The sequence below is a fragment of the Bos taurus genome, chromosome 14, assembly GCF_002263795.3.
Source record: "Bos taurus isolate L1 Dominette 01449 registration number 42190680 breed Hereford chromosome 14, ARS-UCD2.0, whole genome shotgun sequence".
Classification (NCBI taxonomy): domain Eukaryota; kingdom Metazoa; phylum Chordata; class Mammalia; order Artiodactyla; family Bovidae; genus Bos; species Bos taurus.
This window is the reverse complement of record NC_037341.1, coordinates 8,537,975-8,551,920: the sequence shown is the minus strand read 5'-3', so window position 1 is coordinate 8,551,920 and position 13,946 is coordinate 8,537,975. Positions and strand designations below refer to the sequence as shown.

The following is a 13,946-nucleotide window of genomic DNA, read 5'->3' as shown; positions in this document are numbered from 1 at the left end:
AAGTCCTCTGAAATCTTGAATTGTTATAATGTCTTTGATACCAAGCCAGTACTTCTTTGTCTGTGCATTCTGTCAAAAACATAGTCAACCATTTTAAAAAATGTATTTATTTTTGGCTGTGCTGGGTCTTCATTGCAGCTTGGGCTTTTCTCTAGTTGCAACAAGTGGGGGCTGCTTTCTAGTTGCTGTGAGTGGGCTTCTCGTTGGGTGCCTGCTCTTGTCGCAGAGCACAGGGCTCGAGGGCACTCAGGCTTCAGTAGTTGTGCTCCTGGGCTCTCGAGTGCAGGCTCAGTAGTCGTGGTGCGTGGCTGAGTTTCCCCACAACATGTGGACTCTTCCCGGACCAGGGATCGAATTCACATACCCTGCATTGGCAGGCAAATTCTTAACCACTGAACCATCAGGGAAGTCCTACATTAGATTTTCTTAAAACTGATGTTCTCAAACTGCCTTTGTTACTAATGCGTCTTTTTAAAATTTACATAATACTTCTTGCAGTTCTAATTGTCATGGGAGTACTTTTTAAAGGGAGAATTGGAGAGAGACAAGAAGCAGACTGAGAAACTGGGGGGTGGGGAGTTTGTAGAGGAGGAAGATAGAGAGAGACTGATTCGTTAGTGAAAGGCCTGTAATAAAGTCTTAACAAAAGCTTGCATTCTTGGCAGCGAGAACAGTGCCTTACTCATCTCCATGATCTCCAGCAGCAAATAGAGGACTTGAAGCAAAGTGAGTCTTCAGAAAATGTGTGTTTTCATAGAATCACAGAGAGGGAACTAGAGAACCCCCAGAGATGACAGTGATCAGATATAAGGGTCCGCATGAAAGGTGAGAAAGGAACATTTGGAAACATCTGGCATTTGTGTATCAATTTTCATTTGGAAAACATATAAGGCTGCTTCCTTCTAATTTAATCCTCATTACAACTCCGTGAAGTAGACTTAAGATTCTCATGCACCTGTGAGGAAAGGAAAATCAGAGAAGTGTCTAGACCCCAGCCACTCTGGTAACAGCGTCAGGTCTAACATACAATTTCTGGTATTCTTAATCTCTGCTTTTCATACGCTTTCTTATTTTAAGTTGCCGTTAAAAGACAACAGCAAGAAATACATTAATGGATTGATTTCCTTCAAATATATAGTCTCCTATGATCTTCATGGTACTCATAGTTCTCAAAAATAGATACATAAAAAGGAAAGCGCATAAAGGAAATCAAAGGATGTTTACCTTTTTCTTGGGGACACTGACTCTGTTGAATGTTTTGCAAACTGCAAAAGAGGAAGTAATCTAATACCTGACCACAAGGTTGGATTGCCTCAGTGCTTTTTCTCTAAGACAAAACTGTGGACTGTGGCAACACATGTCCTAACAAGTTCTCTGCCCTGGTCCAGCCCTCTCCCATCCCCCACAGGTAGAACTCTCTTTCATCTGAGTGTCTGGACAATTACCTTGGAGATATTGATATTGTTTTCTGGTCCTGACCAACAGGACAGATACTTAGTCAAATTGCAAGTGACCAGTTAGAGCACATATTTTGACCCTGAATGTGCCTTCACGCTGTATCAAGATGACCTGTTAGTGTGTTGGTCTACTGGACTACACTGTTAACGCCTTTGATCAAGAATTAAGCTTATTCATCCTCATGCTTCTTGGGCCTAGCGCTGAACTTGGCACATTGCCAATGGTCAACAACAGCTGTGGAAGAACTGGAAGTAGCATGCTGTTTTTGATTTGTCAGAGTTTGAATCAAAACTAGAAAGAGTATGCATCAACAAACGAGTGGATAAAGATGATGTGGTATATGGGGAACGGAATATAATGGAATACCCACTCAGCCATAAAGAAAGGATGAAAATTTTGCCATCTGCAGCAACACGGATGGACTTGGCATGATGCTAAGTGAAACAAGTTAGACAGAAAGACAAATACTGTATGAGATCACTTATATGTGGAATCCAAAAAATACAAGAGACTAGTGAACAATAACAACAAAGCAGACTACTCACAGATGTAGAGAACAAGTTAGTGGCTGTAAACTGTCGTTTGGAGTTAGAATCAGTATAAGTCAGTGGCGATGAATATCAGTTGTTTTTGTTGTCCGTTTCCCTTCTTCTTTCCAGTAACAGCACCTCTATTTTCTTTTAAGGACCTGCTTATCCCCATCTCTCAGTCCTTGGGGTTGGGGCTGGGCTCCATTCCCACTGGCTCGGTTGGGGACTGGACCCAGGTTCATGACAAAGCAGTGTAAGTCATTTCCAAGGCCACTACATTTGGCTCAGAATTGGGCACTTGATTCAATTTAGACCAATGAGAGAATGATGTCCAGGACACATTTGTATGTTCTTTAAGATGTTTCAGTGACAAGTTGGAAGCTGTTGGGGACCTGGAGGATGCGGATCCCAAGAATCAAGCTAATCCATAGGAAGCAGAGTGCAAGGTATTATCATTTGATCCCTAATTCAAACCACCCCAGAAGGCAAAATATCCCATCTCCCTTTTTAATTCCACAAACAGAAATTCCATTTATGCTTAGGTCTGTTTGTATTGAATTTCTGTCTCATGCAACCACAAGACCCTTAACATACTGCAGGTATGAAACTTCCATGTACATAAGAATCATTTAGGAAGGCTTTTAAAATGCAGATTTTCAGTCTCTATTGCCAAGATACAGGTTCGGGCCCATGAACTTGCATTTTAACAAACAGCCTGAGTGGGTCTAATGCCAGTGACTGATGGACCAACGCTAGAGAAACACAGAGTGCATGAAAGTGAAACAGTAAACAGCAATAATCAGAATCAGAGGAACTTCAAAGTATTAGCACGTGCATGCACGGCAAGTCACTTCAGTCACAGCAGACTCTGCGACTCCATCGACTGTAGCCCGCCAGGCTCCTCTGTCCATGGGATTCTCCAGGCAGGAATAGTGGGGTGAGTTGCCATGCTCTCCTCCAGGGGATCTTCCCGACCCAGGGACTGAACCCACAGCTCTTATGTCTCCGGCATTGGCTGACAGGTTCTTTACCACTAGCGCCACCTGGGAAGCCCATTGACATCGTACCTGGAAGTAAGGAGCTCATCCTCATTTAGTTATCAAAAATGGGAAAATTCATCGGGGAATCAGGAGTTGATTTCATATTCAATTCTTTTCCATTTAGGAAATCTCTGATTTCTCTCCTTCTTTTCCCCCTGCTTTACGTAGCACGATCATATGTCTCAGTTTGTCCAGGACTGCCCAGATATCCACCTGTTGTTCTGGTATAATTATTAATCACACTTCTTACCATTCTTAAAATTGCCCCTGGTTTGGATGATAAATTTTATGGTCACTCCATTGCTTCAGGGCAATCTACACAAGTTCTTTGTCATTCAGGCCGCTTACTGTGTTTTTCCAAGTTTTTTTCTGAGCCAAACTTTTATTTTTTTCTATTTTATGACCTTTACTAGCAGAGACTGAAATCATTAATTACTGCCAAGTCTAAAATCCTCAAAAATCTCAGGAACCCAGGTAGCTTTGGAATAGCATATAAACTTCGAGTAATATAAATAAAGTTGTCTAGAATGTCTCATCGTTCTCAGGGCTGACTCACTCTAGGAAAGCAGCTTATGAACCCAAAATCCCAATGGGAAATGCATTAGGAATGTGAGTAGAACTCCGTGTGTGAATATACAGGAGAGATATCGGTCTGGCAGGTTCATACTGGGTCTAGGGGCCAAACTGCCAGAGATTAATTCAGAAACAACTATCACTTCTGGTCAATTGATTAAAGGATACAGTGCTAGAGAGACAAGAGAACCAAATTCTTTGGCAGGTGAAGAATATGACATTAGTGCCATTTTCAAAGATTTGTAAGTGGAATAGATAATGTGCAAAGGATGTTTCTTTCAGTAGGTTAAGTTTCTACCAGTCTATTTTTTAAAAATTTAAATTGCTTCAATTTTCTTCACTGATGCTAATTATACGTATTAAAGCAATACACACAAAATAGCTTTCTTGTGTTTTATATGTAATTAAGGAATACCTGGTGTTTAGTAATGACTTCTTCTCTTAAGTTAGGTATAGACAGTTCTTGACTATTCCAGGAGATGTTATGGTTCCATATGCATATTTTTAATGTTGGAGGAATTTAGTTCAGTGATTTCTATCTAAAGACCCTTGTTTCAAGATAATTTGCCCACTGCTTGTTTGGTTCCACTCAAACACAGCTGTAAATTCTTTCTATCTAAATTTGGAGATGAAGTGACTGATGGCTAACATTTACCATCTGGATGAGGGGTGTGTTGGGTGGGAGAGAACAGAGAGGACAGGGCGATGCATAGCTTCACTGTATAGCTGGGGAGTCAGCTCTAGACTTTTCTATATCTCGCATCCCTTTCGGTTCTGACCTTTGACTTTCTAGAGTCAAAAGCAGCAATGATAGCCTATATGAGCTTTCTATCAATCTTATAGGACTTAATGTCCCCTTTTTAGAGCTAATACTATGTTAAGACCCACTGTACTTCTCTGAAATTAAATCCATAAATAAAAATAATCAAACTCCACATAGAAAAACTCCACATTGATTTTTTGTAAAAAAATCAGTACAATGTCATATGATAAATTAAAAATACATTATTTATGAAAATAACTCAATAAAAATAATATACATCTCAGTACACAGGTGTTCAGCCTCGACTCACAGAGCCACAATAAAGTGGTCAAGTGCCAGCGTAGAAATTTAGGTTTATCCTGAATGTAACAGCTGTAAAATGCAGAGTGACAGGTGTGTTCTATCAGTGCTTCAGCTACTATGAGTGGCCCTGCCATTGGTGACACGATTTTAAAGGTGCAGTAAACTCTTGGTAATATACAAAGAGGAGAGCCTTCTGTCATGTTACACACTGGTTTCAGTCCTTGAAAATGGAGTGTATATTAAAACCTTGCAAAAATATTGCGTGCTTACAAGACTGAGTTCTATGCTGTGAAAATGGTGAACAGTTTCTTTTTTTTAATGAAAAAATTTTTTTTTACCTATATGAATGTTTGGAGGAGCATTCAAAAGTCATGTATGACCAATGGAAATTCTTCAAGGTATGGGAGTAACTTATGCATTCCTGGAGGTTGGTTGCTGTCCCCACTAAGGTGGGGTCCCTCTCCACTCAGTTTCCACAGTGCCTTACCCCAGTCATGTGACAACTAAAATTACACACACTCACATTCCGCACCCTCGCAAGCCCCTTGCCAATCCAGCCCTGTCCATTTCTACGGAGCCCTTTAAAGGAAGGTATTGACTCCATTGAGAAGACTCACCCATGCAATCCACTCAAGCCAGGAATCATTTATGTTAGACCTAGTTTCCATTTATTTTCTTTCAAATTACATTATTGGAGGGGTCTCTTGCTAAATTCCAATTAAAAAGGAAGAATCATCTGTTCAGGGTAGATTGGTAGATTGTCAGCCAACTGTGGAGATTGGATAGAATCTCTGCTATCCTTCATGTATGTATTCTATTTAAATTACAACCTCAAATTTTCAGTGATGTAAAACAACAACTATACATATTTTTTCTCACCTACTGGTTTGTGGGTCAATAGGGATTTTGCCAGGGTTCAGTTAGTTAGCTCTGGACTGAAATCAGAAATGTGATTACTGGTATTTCCAGTGCTGCTGGAAATTTTTTTTTTCTCATTTTGAGCATCACTAGCAGTTTCTGATACAGAGTTCTCAGTGAGAGAGGCTAATTGGTATAGCTGAGAACAGAACTTTAGCTGCAAGGGAAACTGAGAACATGAGTTTCTTATATTTTCATCTTATTTAGTGCAAGGTTGAAAGTTTTTGCCCTGCGACTCATAAGGTGGATGTATATGTCAGTTTTATTAGGTAACAAACAACTTTCAAAATTTCAATAGCTTAAACCAACAATTATTTTTTCCTTATACTGTATGTCAGTTGTGGATTAGCGCCATCATAATCTTATTAGAATATGAGTTGTTAGAACAGTAACCATCTCAGAAATTGCATTTCACTGTGCCAGACACAGATAGCTTGGTGAACTGGCTTTTTAAATTACCAACTGGCTGTGACAAAACTTCCAATTTCGTTTTATGAGCCAGAGCAAATCGAATGGTCACACATAATTCTAAGGAAGATGCAAAATATAAACCTGCTATGTGTACAGAAGATTCTGGAAATATATGGTGTACTGTTCTAATGACAACCACAATGGGAAATTTCCCAAATATGGAAAGGGATTTCATATACTGGTCAACAGAAAAACCAAGAAGACAAATGTCCACAGAGATTGTCTTATATCTTTTCTGTATATTACTATCTTTCAGTGTAATTCAGTAGCTATAAGTAACATAGTAAGAGCTGATTGAATGTCTGTTGAATAAAGGATATGGATGTAATTATTTCAGTTACTGAATCTCACTATACTGGAAGCTTAAAGAGTGATACTTTGCTATTTTAACTCCACTATGTAAAGTGTGATCAGAGTATTGTGTTTGTATGCAATGTTGCATTTAGAAAGCTTGAGAATCAAAGTGGCAACCTGGAAAGAGAAAAAAGACGTTTATCTCAAAATTCTTTCAATGTGTTCACTTGTTGGTTTCCCTTACAATAGGGACGCTTTGTTCTATGACTAGTACAGAGTTTGGGTTATGGTAGGTGTTCAAGTGGAGAAGGCAATGGCAATCCACTCTAGTACTCTTGCCTGGAAAATCCCATGGACAGAGGAGCCTGGTAGGCTGCAGTCCATGAGGGTCACAAAGAGTCGGACATGATTGAGCAACTTCACTTTCACTTTTCACTTTCATGCATTGGAGAAGGAAATGGCAACCCACTCCAGTGTTTTTGCCTGGAGAGTCCCAGGGACGGGGGAGCCTGATGGGTGCTGTCTATGGGGTCGCAGAGTCGGACACGACTGAGGTGACTTAGTAGCAGCAGCAGCAGGTGTTCAAGAAAAGTAGTTCTGCTATCATTCTTCGTTTATTCTTAGGCTGTCATGCCCTCTCCAAGGGATCTTCCAGACCAGGGATTGAACCTGGGTTTCCCGCATTGCAGGCAGATTCTTTAGCGTCTGAGCCATCAAGGATGGCTTATTCTTAGAAAAGTCACTTCAGTTTAGTCATAGGTTCTTCAGCTGCACCCGTCCCTTACAGGCAGTTCAGTTCAGTCGCTCAGTCATGTCCAACTCTTTGCAACCCCATGAATCGCAGCACACCTGGCTTCCCTGTCCATCACCAACTCCCAGAGTTCACTATCCAGCCATCTCATCCTCTGTCGTCCCCTTCTCCTCCTGCCCCCAGTCCCTCCCAGCATCAGGATCTTTTCCAATGAGTCAACTCTTCACATGAGGTGGCCAAAGTATTGGAGTTTCAGCCTCAGCATCAGTCCTTCCAATGAACACCCAGGGCTGATCTCCTTCAGAATGGACTGGTTGGATCTCCTTGCAGTCCAAGGGACTCTCAAGAGTCTTCTCCAACACCACAGTTCAAAAGCATCAATTCTTCGGCACTCAGCCTTCTTCACAGTCCAACTCTCACATCCGTACATGACCACAGGAAAAACCATAGCCTTGACTAGACGAACCTTTGTTGGCAAAGTAATGTCTTTGCTTTTCAATATGCTATCTAGGTTGGTCATAACTTTCCTTCCAAGGAGTAAGCGTCTTTTAATTTCATGGCTGCAATCACCATCTGCAGTGATTTTGGAGCCCCCCAAAATAAAGTCTGACACTGTTTCCACTGTTTTCCCATCTATTTCCCATGAAGTGATGGGACTGGATGCCATGATCTTCATTTTTTGAATGTTGAGCTTTAAGCCAACTTTTTCACTCTCCTCTTTCACTTTCATCAAGAGGCTTTTTAGTTCCTCTTCACTTTCTGCCATAAGGGTGGTGTCATCTGCATATCTGAGGTTACTGATATTTCTCCAGGCAATCTTGATTCCAGCTTGTGCTTCTTCCAGCCCAGCGTTTCTCATGATGAACTCTGCATAGAAGTTAAATAAGCAGGGTGACAATATACAGCCTTGACGGACTCCTTTTCCTATTTGGAACCAGTCTCTTGTTCCACGTCCAGTTCTACTATTGCAACCCCACACAAAATGTCTTAGTAATATTTGCCTTTTGTGTTGTAAGGATCTCCTATGCTGCTGCTACTGCTACTGCTGCTGCTAAGTCGCTTCAGTCGTGTCCGACTCTGTGCGACCCCATAGACGGCAGCCCACCAGGCTTCCCGGTCCCCGGGATTCTCCAGGCAAGAACACTGGAGTGGGTTGCCATTTCCTTCTCCAATGAATGAAAGTGAAAAGTGAAAGTGAAGTTGCTCAGTCGTGTCTGACCCTTAGCGACCCCATGGACTGCAGCCTACCAGGCTCCTCAGTCCATGGTTTTCTAGGCAAGAGTACTAGAGTGGGGTGCCATTGCCTTCTCCAAGGATCTCCTATAAAGGAATACAATTGTGCGATTGTAGTTGTCATGTGATGCACTCACAGTACACTGCCTGCTATAAAGGAGGTATTCAATAGACGTTTATTCACTTTTACAACAGTAACCACTTGCTCTCCTTTATGTGGAATGGGGGTGCAGTGTGCATACATCAATACAAAAGTTTGCCCAGGATGCAGCGATTGAGGAAATTTTGAGAGTCCGGTTAACAACAAATGAACAGCATTAAATTCAGTGGGCTTAGGCCTCATCTCCCAAAGGTTAAACACTTCACAACTGCCAATGAGGTGCCTGGGCCCGCGTTCCTCAGTTGCTAACCAGGGTCCCTGCAGCCAGCGGTCAGCCAACTGCCGCAAAGCCCCGCCTCCCAGGGCGGCCCTCCAATCGGCCGCGCAGCCCGCGCCCAACCCTCTTGCGTCACGTGATGCGCCCAGGCCCGCTTCCGGCGCGTCGCGGGTGGCTGACGTCGCTGGGCCCGGCGTCGCGTCAGGGCTGGCCGGCGGCGGCGACGGCTGAGGAGGCGATGGCAGCGGACACTGAGCGGGCTTGAGCGCTCGGACCTGCTCCCTACCCGGCGCGACCTCGGGACCGACCCAGCGCTGCGGCCTCGGCTCGCTCTGATCCTGCTCCCTCCGCGACCGCTGCCTGGGCGGAGGCCGGTGGCGGAGGCCCGGGCTGGCCGTCCTGTTCGCGCCCCGGCTCGGCCCCGGACAGCCCGACAACTGTGCAAAAAAGAGGAGGCCGAGTCGGTAAGAGACAGCGGCGGCAGCAGAGCCTGGAGCCCGCCGAGCCCCCCGCCTGGCCGACCGGGACACCCCCGCGCTGGTGTCTTGTCTCTGGCCCGCGTCCCTCACCGTAACTCGCCGCCCCTATTGTCTGGGCGCCGCCGCTCCGTCTCCCCCTCCCTTCCTTCCCCCGCCGCCTCTCGCCGGGGGCCGGACGGCTGTCAAACCCGGAGGCGTCTCCTACACCCTGCGAGCCGGGTCTAAGCCTTTCCTGTCGGTCTCTGGTCACCTCCCTCCCGCCCCGCATCACCAACCACCCCCGCTCCTTCCAACCACCACCGTTTCTTTGGCCCCGCGGCCATTCCCTGACCCCGGCTTCACTCTCCAGTGTTGTGTGTCTTCTCGCTAAATTTTCTCTTACTGCCGTTTGTCAGGTCCACACGTTTCACAGTCCTTATATATTTTTGCTTTCTTGTTCGTTTCCTTTCCAATTTTTTTTTTTACCCTCTTGGTTCTTTCTGTCCCCCTTTCTCTTTTGCTTCAAGTTTTACCCCTCATTAGAACTGTTTACTTGGTCTTTACTTTTCCTTAATTCACATCCCTCCCCATCTGCCCCTCTGCACTCAAGAAAAGGAAATCTTGCTTTTTCTGAAACCTCATCCAGAAGCACCTCTGAGAGGATTGTATGTCCTAACTTTGTCACTTCTTGAGGGTTCTAAGTTTGATCCTAGAAAATGTTCGTGTAACTGGTCGGTTACCCTTCCTAAGTTTTCCTTGTGAAGAACAGCAGGAAAAGTGGATTCGATTTCTTCGCAAAACGTTTAAGTAAACCGCCTTGGATGTTGCGGCACTGACCAGACCGTTATTAAAAATATTCATACTATTGTTTCTCTTATACCGAATGCCCTCTGGCAGAGCTTGCTGTTAACTTTAATGCACTAATCTTCGCTGCTGCCATGGCCGGCGGGAGGATATCACCCCCGCCTCCTTCTCCCCACTGCTCGCCACTCCATGAGTATTTATGTTTGATTTTTACATATTTTTTTATGGCATGTACTTTCCCTTACCTAGCAGATTCTTTCTAAGAGAAAAGGTCAGTTGGTTTTTATGCTTGCTGTTATGTCTTGTCCCTTTTCAGTTGTGACAAAACCATTGAAAAAGCATGGTACCGTTGTGTGTTTTCTTCTTTAAACTGGGAGGGAGCATAGTCATATTTGTAATTCTTAATTTCAAAAAGGTTTTAAGGATTTCTCCTTTCCCACATTAGCAGTAGGTTTCTATTCCTGATTAAATATATTTTGATTAAGCTGTCTCAAAATGCATCCATCTTCCTCAGGTGCTAGTTTGTGAAAAAGAGACTACCAAGTGTGCTGAACATCCACTGGCTAAAATGATAGTGAATATTCTATATGTCCATGGTCTAGAGAGGAATAGGTATTCCTTTGTAGTTTTTTGTTTGAACTACAGCCACTTTTATTGCCAATGTGGGTACTGTCTATATAGAAATACAGTAGAAGTTCTCAGAGTTAAAACTCTGTGTCATTGTTGCTTATTGAATATGAAGAAAATGAGGTTTCCTCTGCAACTTTATGTTAGTTAAAATTATTGAATCATGTGCTACCAGGTGGGAGATCATAAGTGGTGAAAAATCCTAATCACTAGAGGAATTACTAAAATTTTTACTATAAGTGTGTGTACTGTTTCTTTCATCTTTATGTTCTTTAGTGTCTTATCAAGTGCTTTATATTATAAGGCACTCAATAAATATTAGTTGAAAAACTTGGTTAATTTATTCTCTTAAAAATTTCAATAGTCATGTGCCAGATCACTCAGTTGTCTTGATTTTTCAAAGATGCAAAACATTTTCAACTGTTATCTTGAAGAATTTTCTTGGATATTTTCAAGTTAAAATTTAAAGCACTTCAACCATTAGTGTTAATCCTCATTTGTTCATTCTTTTAAAGTAGTTACCTTTTTAATGTCCTTTTTCTTAATTTATTAGTAAGATTGCCTGCAAGTTGCACAGTACTTTTATTGGCAGTCATCATTCAAATTTCTTAAAAATTTGGTGGTTATTTTAACTTCTCACTTAATGTTTAAAAAAATTGTTTAATCACTTGTGCCTTTTATGTATCAGAACCTAACATTTTTTTTTTTTCTCTCTTGAGGTAGTGAAAAGAGAATCCTGAAGAATAGGATCTCAAGATGAGTAAAAAGCCCCCAAATCGTCCTGGAATCACTTTTGAGATCGGTGCTCGTTTGGAGGCACTGGACTACTTACAAAAATGGTATGGAAAATACAGGAGAGCCCCTGAAGTAAAGCCCAGTGTCTGTAGTCTACATGGGTTGGTTAATTGCTCTTTTCCTGACAGTGGCAGAAACATTACCTTGTTCACATTTTGAATAAGCATATTCATTGTTTTTTAGTTTTCCTACTCTTCAACAGATTTTGCAGTTATCAGCACTCTTGTGTACTTAATATGAGCTCTATGGGTGGTGGGAGAGAGAGTGGGTTAATCTAAATAACTAGGTTCCCAAGTTTTGTATAAAACTTGATATAAATCTGTTTTGGGGGGCCCTGTTTCATAGCTGTTTTTTCAAACTATAGAATTTGTTGATGGTTAGCATAGTTGTCATTGACTATTCCACCTGAAACCAAAACCCAGTATCTCTCTTTCCTCCTCAGAATGTGGTGACCTAAAGGCGAGTTTTCACTGTTTCCAGTTTTAAATGAGTAATCCTTTCAGGCCTTCTCTTATTTCTTCTCCTCTATCTGCCATTTCTACCTCTGCCTGTGATAAGTGGTGAATTCAGATAGTCCCAGCAAACCCCTGCATACGGTGTAGGAGAAATTGGTTACCTGGCATAAAGTCACTGCCCAGAAAGGAGAGAAAGAAAAATAGCATACACCCGGATGGCTGCACCACAGTAGGAATAAGAATTCTCTCTTTCTGCTCGGGAATGCCTTCCTCATTCTCATTAGCTGGTCTCTAGCTCTGCTGTCTGGGTGGATGTCTCTTGGTGCCATTCTCAGCCCCCTACACAGAGATGGGCATTGGAGAGCTTCCTCTCCTGGTAGTGGTTCAGGCTCAGCTCCACTTGAAGCCCATTTATTCTAATGAAGGGTCTAGCAGTTCAGCAACTCGCCAGACTTTTGGACATTTTTTACAATTCTCTTAAAAATGTAGTGGGCATGTTGTAGATTTGTCTTTGATTGATTTGTATTAAGTCAACTTCCTGAGTTGGCAGTGGCAGGCAGAGAAATCTTGTTTAGTCATGATGTTTGACTTTAGACCAGCCTGGGGTTTTTGTCTGTTAGCATCCGGCATTGGAACTCTGCACACGTCTGTGAACCCCCAGCTTAATGGGTCTTTTTGGGTTGGTTTGAGGTGGGAAGGCAGTTATTTGGCCTCATGCCACCAAGCTGCATCTCAGTGAGTGTTTCTTTTTAGGGGGCTTACTTACTCTCATAAGGTGGAAAATATACACAGTGTTTTTAGGAGGGGCTTGGAAAATACCTGGGAACCAGGCAGTTTAGCATCCCCTCCTAGTCGTGATGGTAAACATTGTCGGTAGGTGTTGCCGGTTGTTCTGGGGTTGAGGGGCTCTCTGTGCCCCAAATGGAGAGCCTCTGCATTAGACTGTACAAGGAAAGATGCTATTTTAGTCCATAATTAACTCTCTTTGGTTTTGATTTTGACCAAAGGAAACTTTTTACTTTGAAGGCACTCACAGTTGAATCTCTCTGTGATAGAAGAGGATGAGAGATGCTACTTCTTTGATGTTAATCTTTACTTTTTTTTCTTTTGTTAAAGTTACTAACTTTTTGAATTTCTAGTTTAATTCATGAGATTCTTTTCTTAGGCTTCCAAACTGACAAAGTTGCAATTGAATTAGCTTCCAGTTTTGAAAAAGTAGATAGTTTATTAGTCCTTCAGTGGCCTTCAGAGATATTGACATACTTAATTTTGGTATTTGTAAGAAATTCACTTATGGTGAAATGCTTCCTAATTCATTAGCTGTTAAATCAATGATTCAATAGTTAAAAAGATTATAAAAAAGGACTACTTTAAAAATTAAGTCTGAGTTTGCTTTTAGAGTATGTGGAATTTCAGAGAACAAAGTTATAGCTTAGGGTTTTCACTGTCTTATGCTTCTCATCAAAAAATTTCAAGTGCTTAGATAGAGTGATATCATGCAGATGTACTCATTCATAACATTTAGATTTAATTTAAATGACCCCAGTAATAATGGTCTCTCTAAAGTGAGTAAAACATTAACCAAAATAATCACATATGATAATCACTGACACTTGTCAGTTTGATTTTTATGCATTCATTTATATGAAGATTTTAGCATTCTGCTATAGTGGTGCTATAATTAAAAACAAATTAATAGTATTATATATACATATTCTAGGTAATTGAAAGAAATAATTTTCTTGTTGTGACTTTATTAATGTCAGTAGTCTCAAGAACTGTTTAGGCTTCAGTGACCCTTTAATTTGTAGGACAACTAATTAACTGCTAAGATTTATTGAATTTTATGTGGGGCAGAAAGAAGTCATGTGAGACATGGTGCTCTTAACAGATTTTATTTCTAAATGGGATAAACTTTATTCTTTATGTTTTGTTAAGGACCATTCTGTATTCCATATAAATTCTATACATTTTTGCTTTAATATCAAGTAAAACTATTGAAGGGTTATTTAAGTGTTGAAAAACTTTGATATTGTTATGAGGGCAAAGCAGTTAATCACTGAAAATACACTGAACTTTCGTCCTTCCCACTCTCC

General features: G+C 41.7%; 1 protein-coding gene across 11 annotated transcripts in view; it reads left to right on the top strand.

Moving 5' to 3' along the window:
- The first annotated feature begins 8,889 nt into the window (after nt 1-8,889).
- Nucleotides 8,890-13,946, top strand: part of PHF20L1 (PHD finger protein 20 like 1) — an 80,069-nt gene continuing 75,012 nt past the window's right edge. For 8 of the 11 annotated variants that reach the window (XM_005215333.5, XM_059893190.1, XM_005215331.5 and 5 more), the window contains exons 1-2: nt 8,895-9,175; nt 11,320-11,439. In XM_005215333.5, coding sequence (XP_005215390.1) covers nt 11,357-11,439 — 83 coding nt within the window. In that variant the 5' untranslated portion in view covers nt 8,895-9,175; nt 11,320-11,356. Of the gene's footprint in view, nt 9,176-11,319; nt 11,440-13,946 lie in introns of those variants that run through there. The other 3 variants (NM_001372142.1, XM_005215332.5, XM_059893188.1) reach the window with 3 other exon arrangements.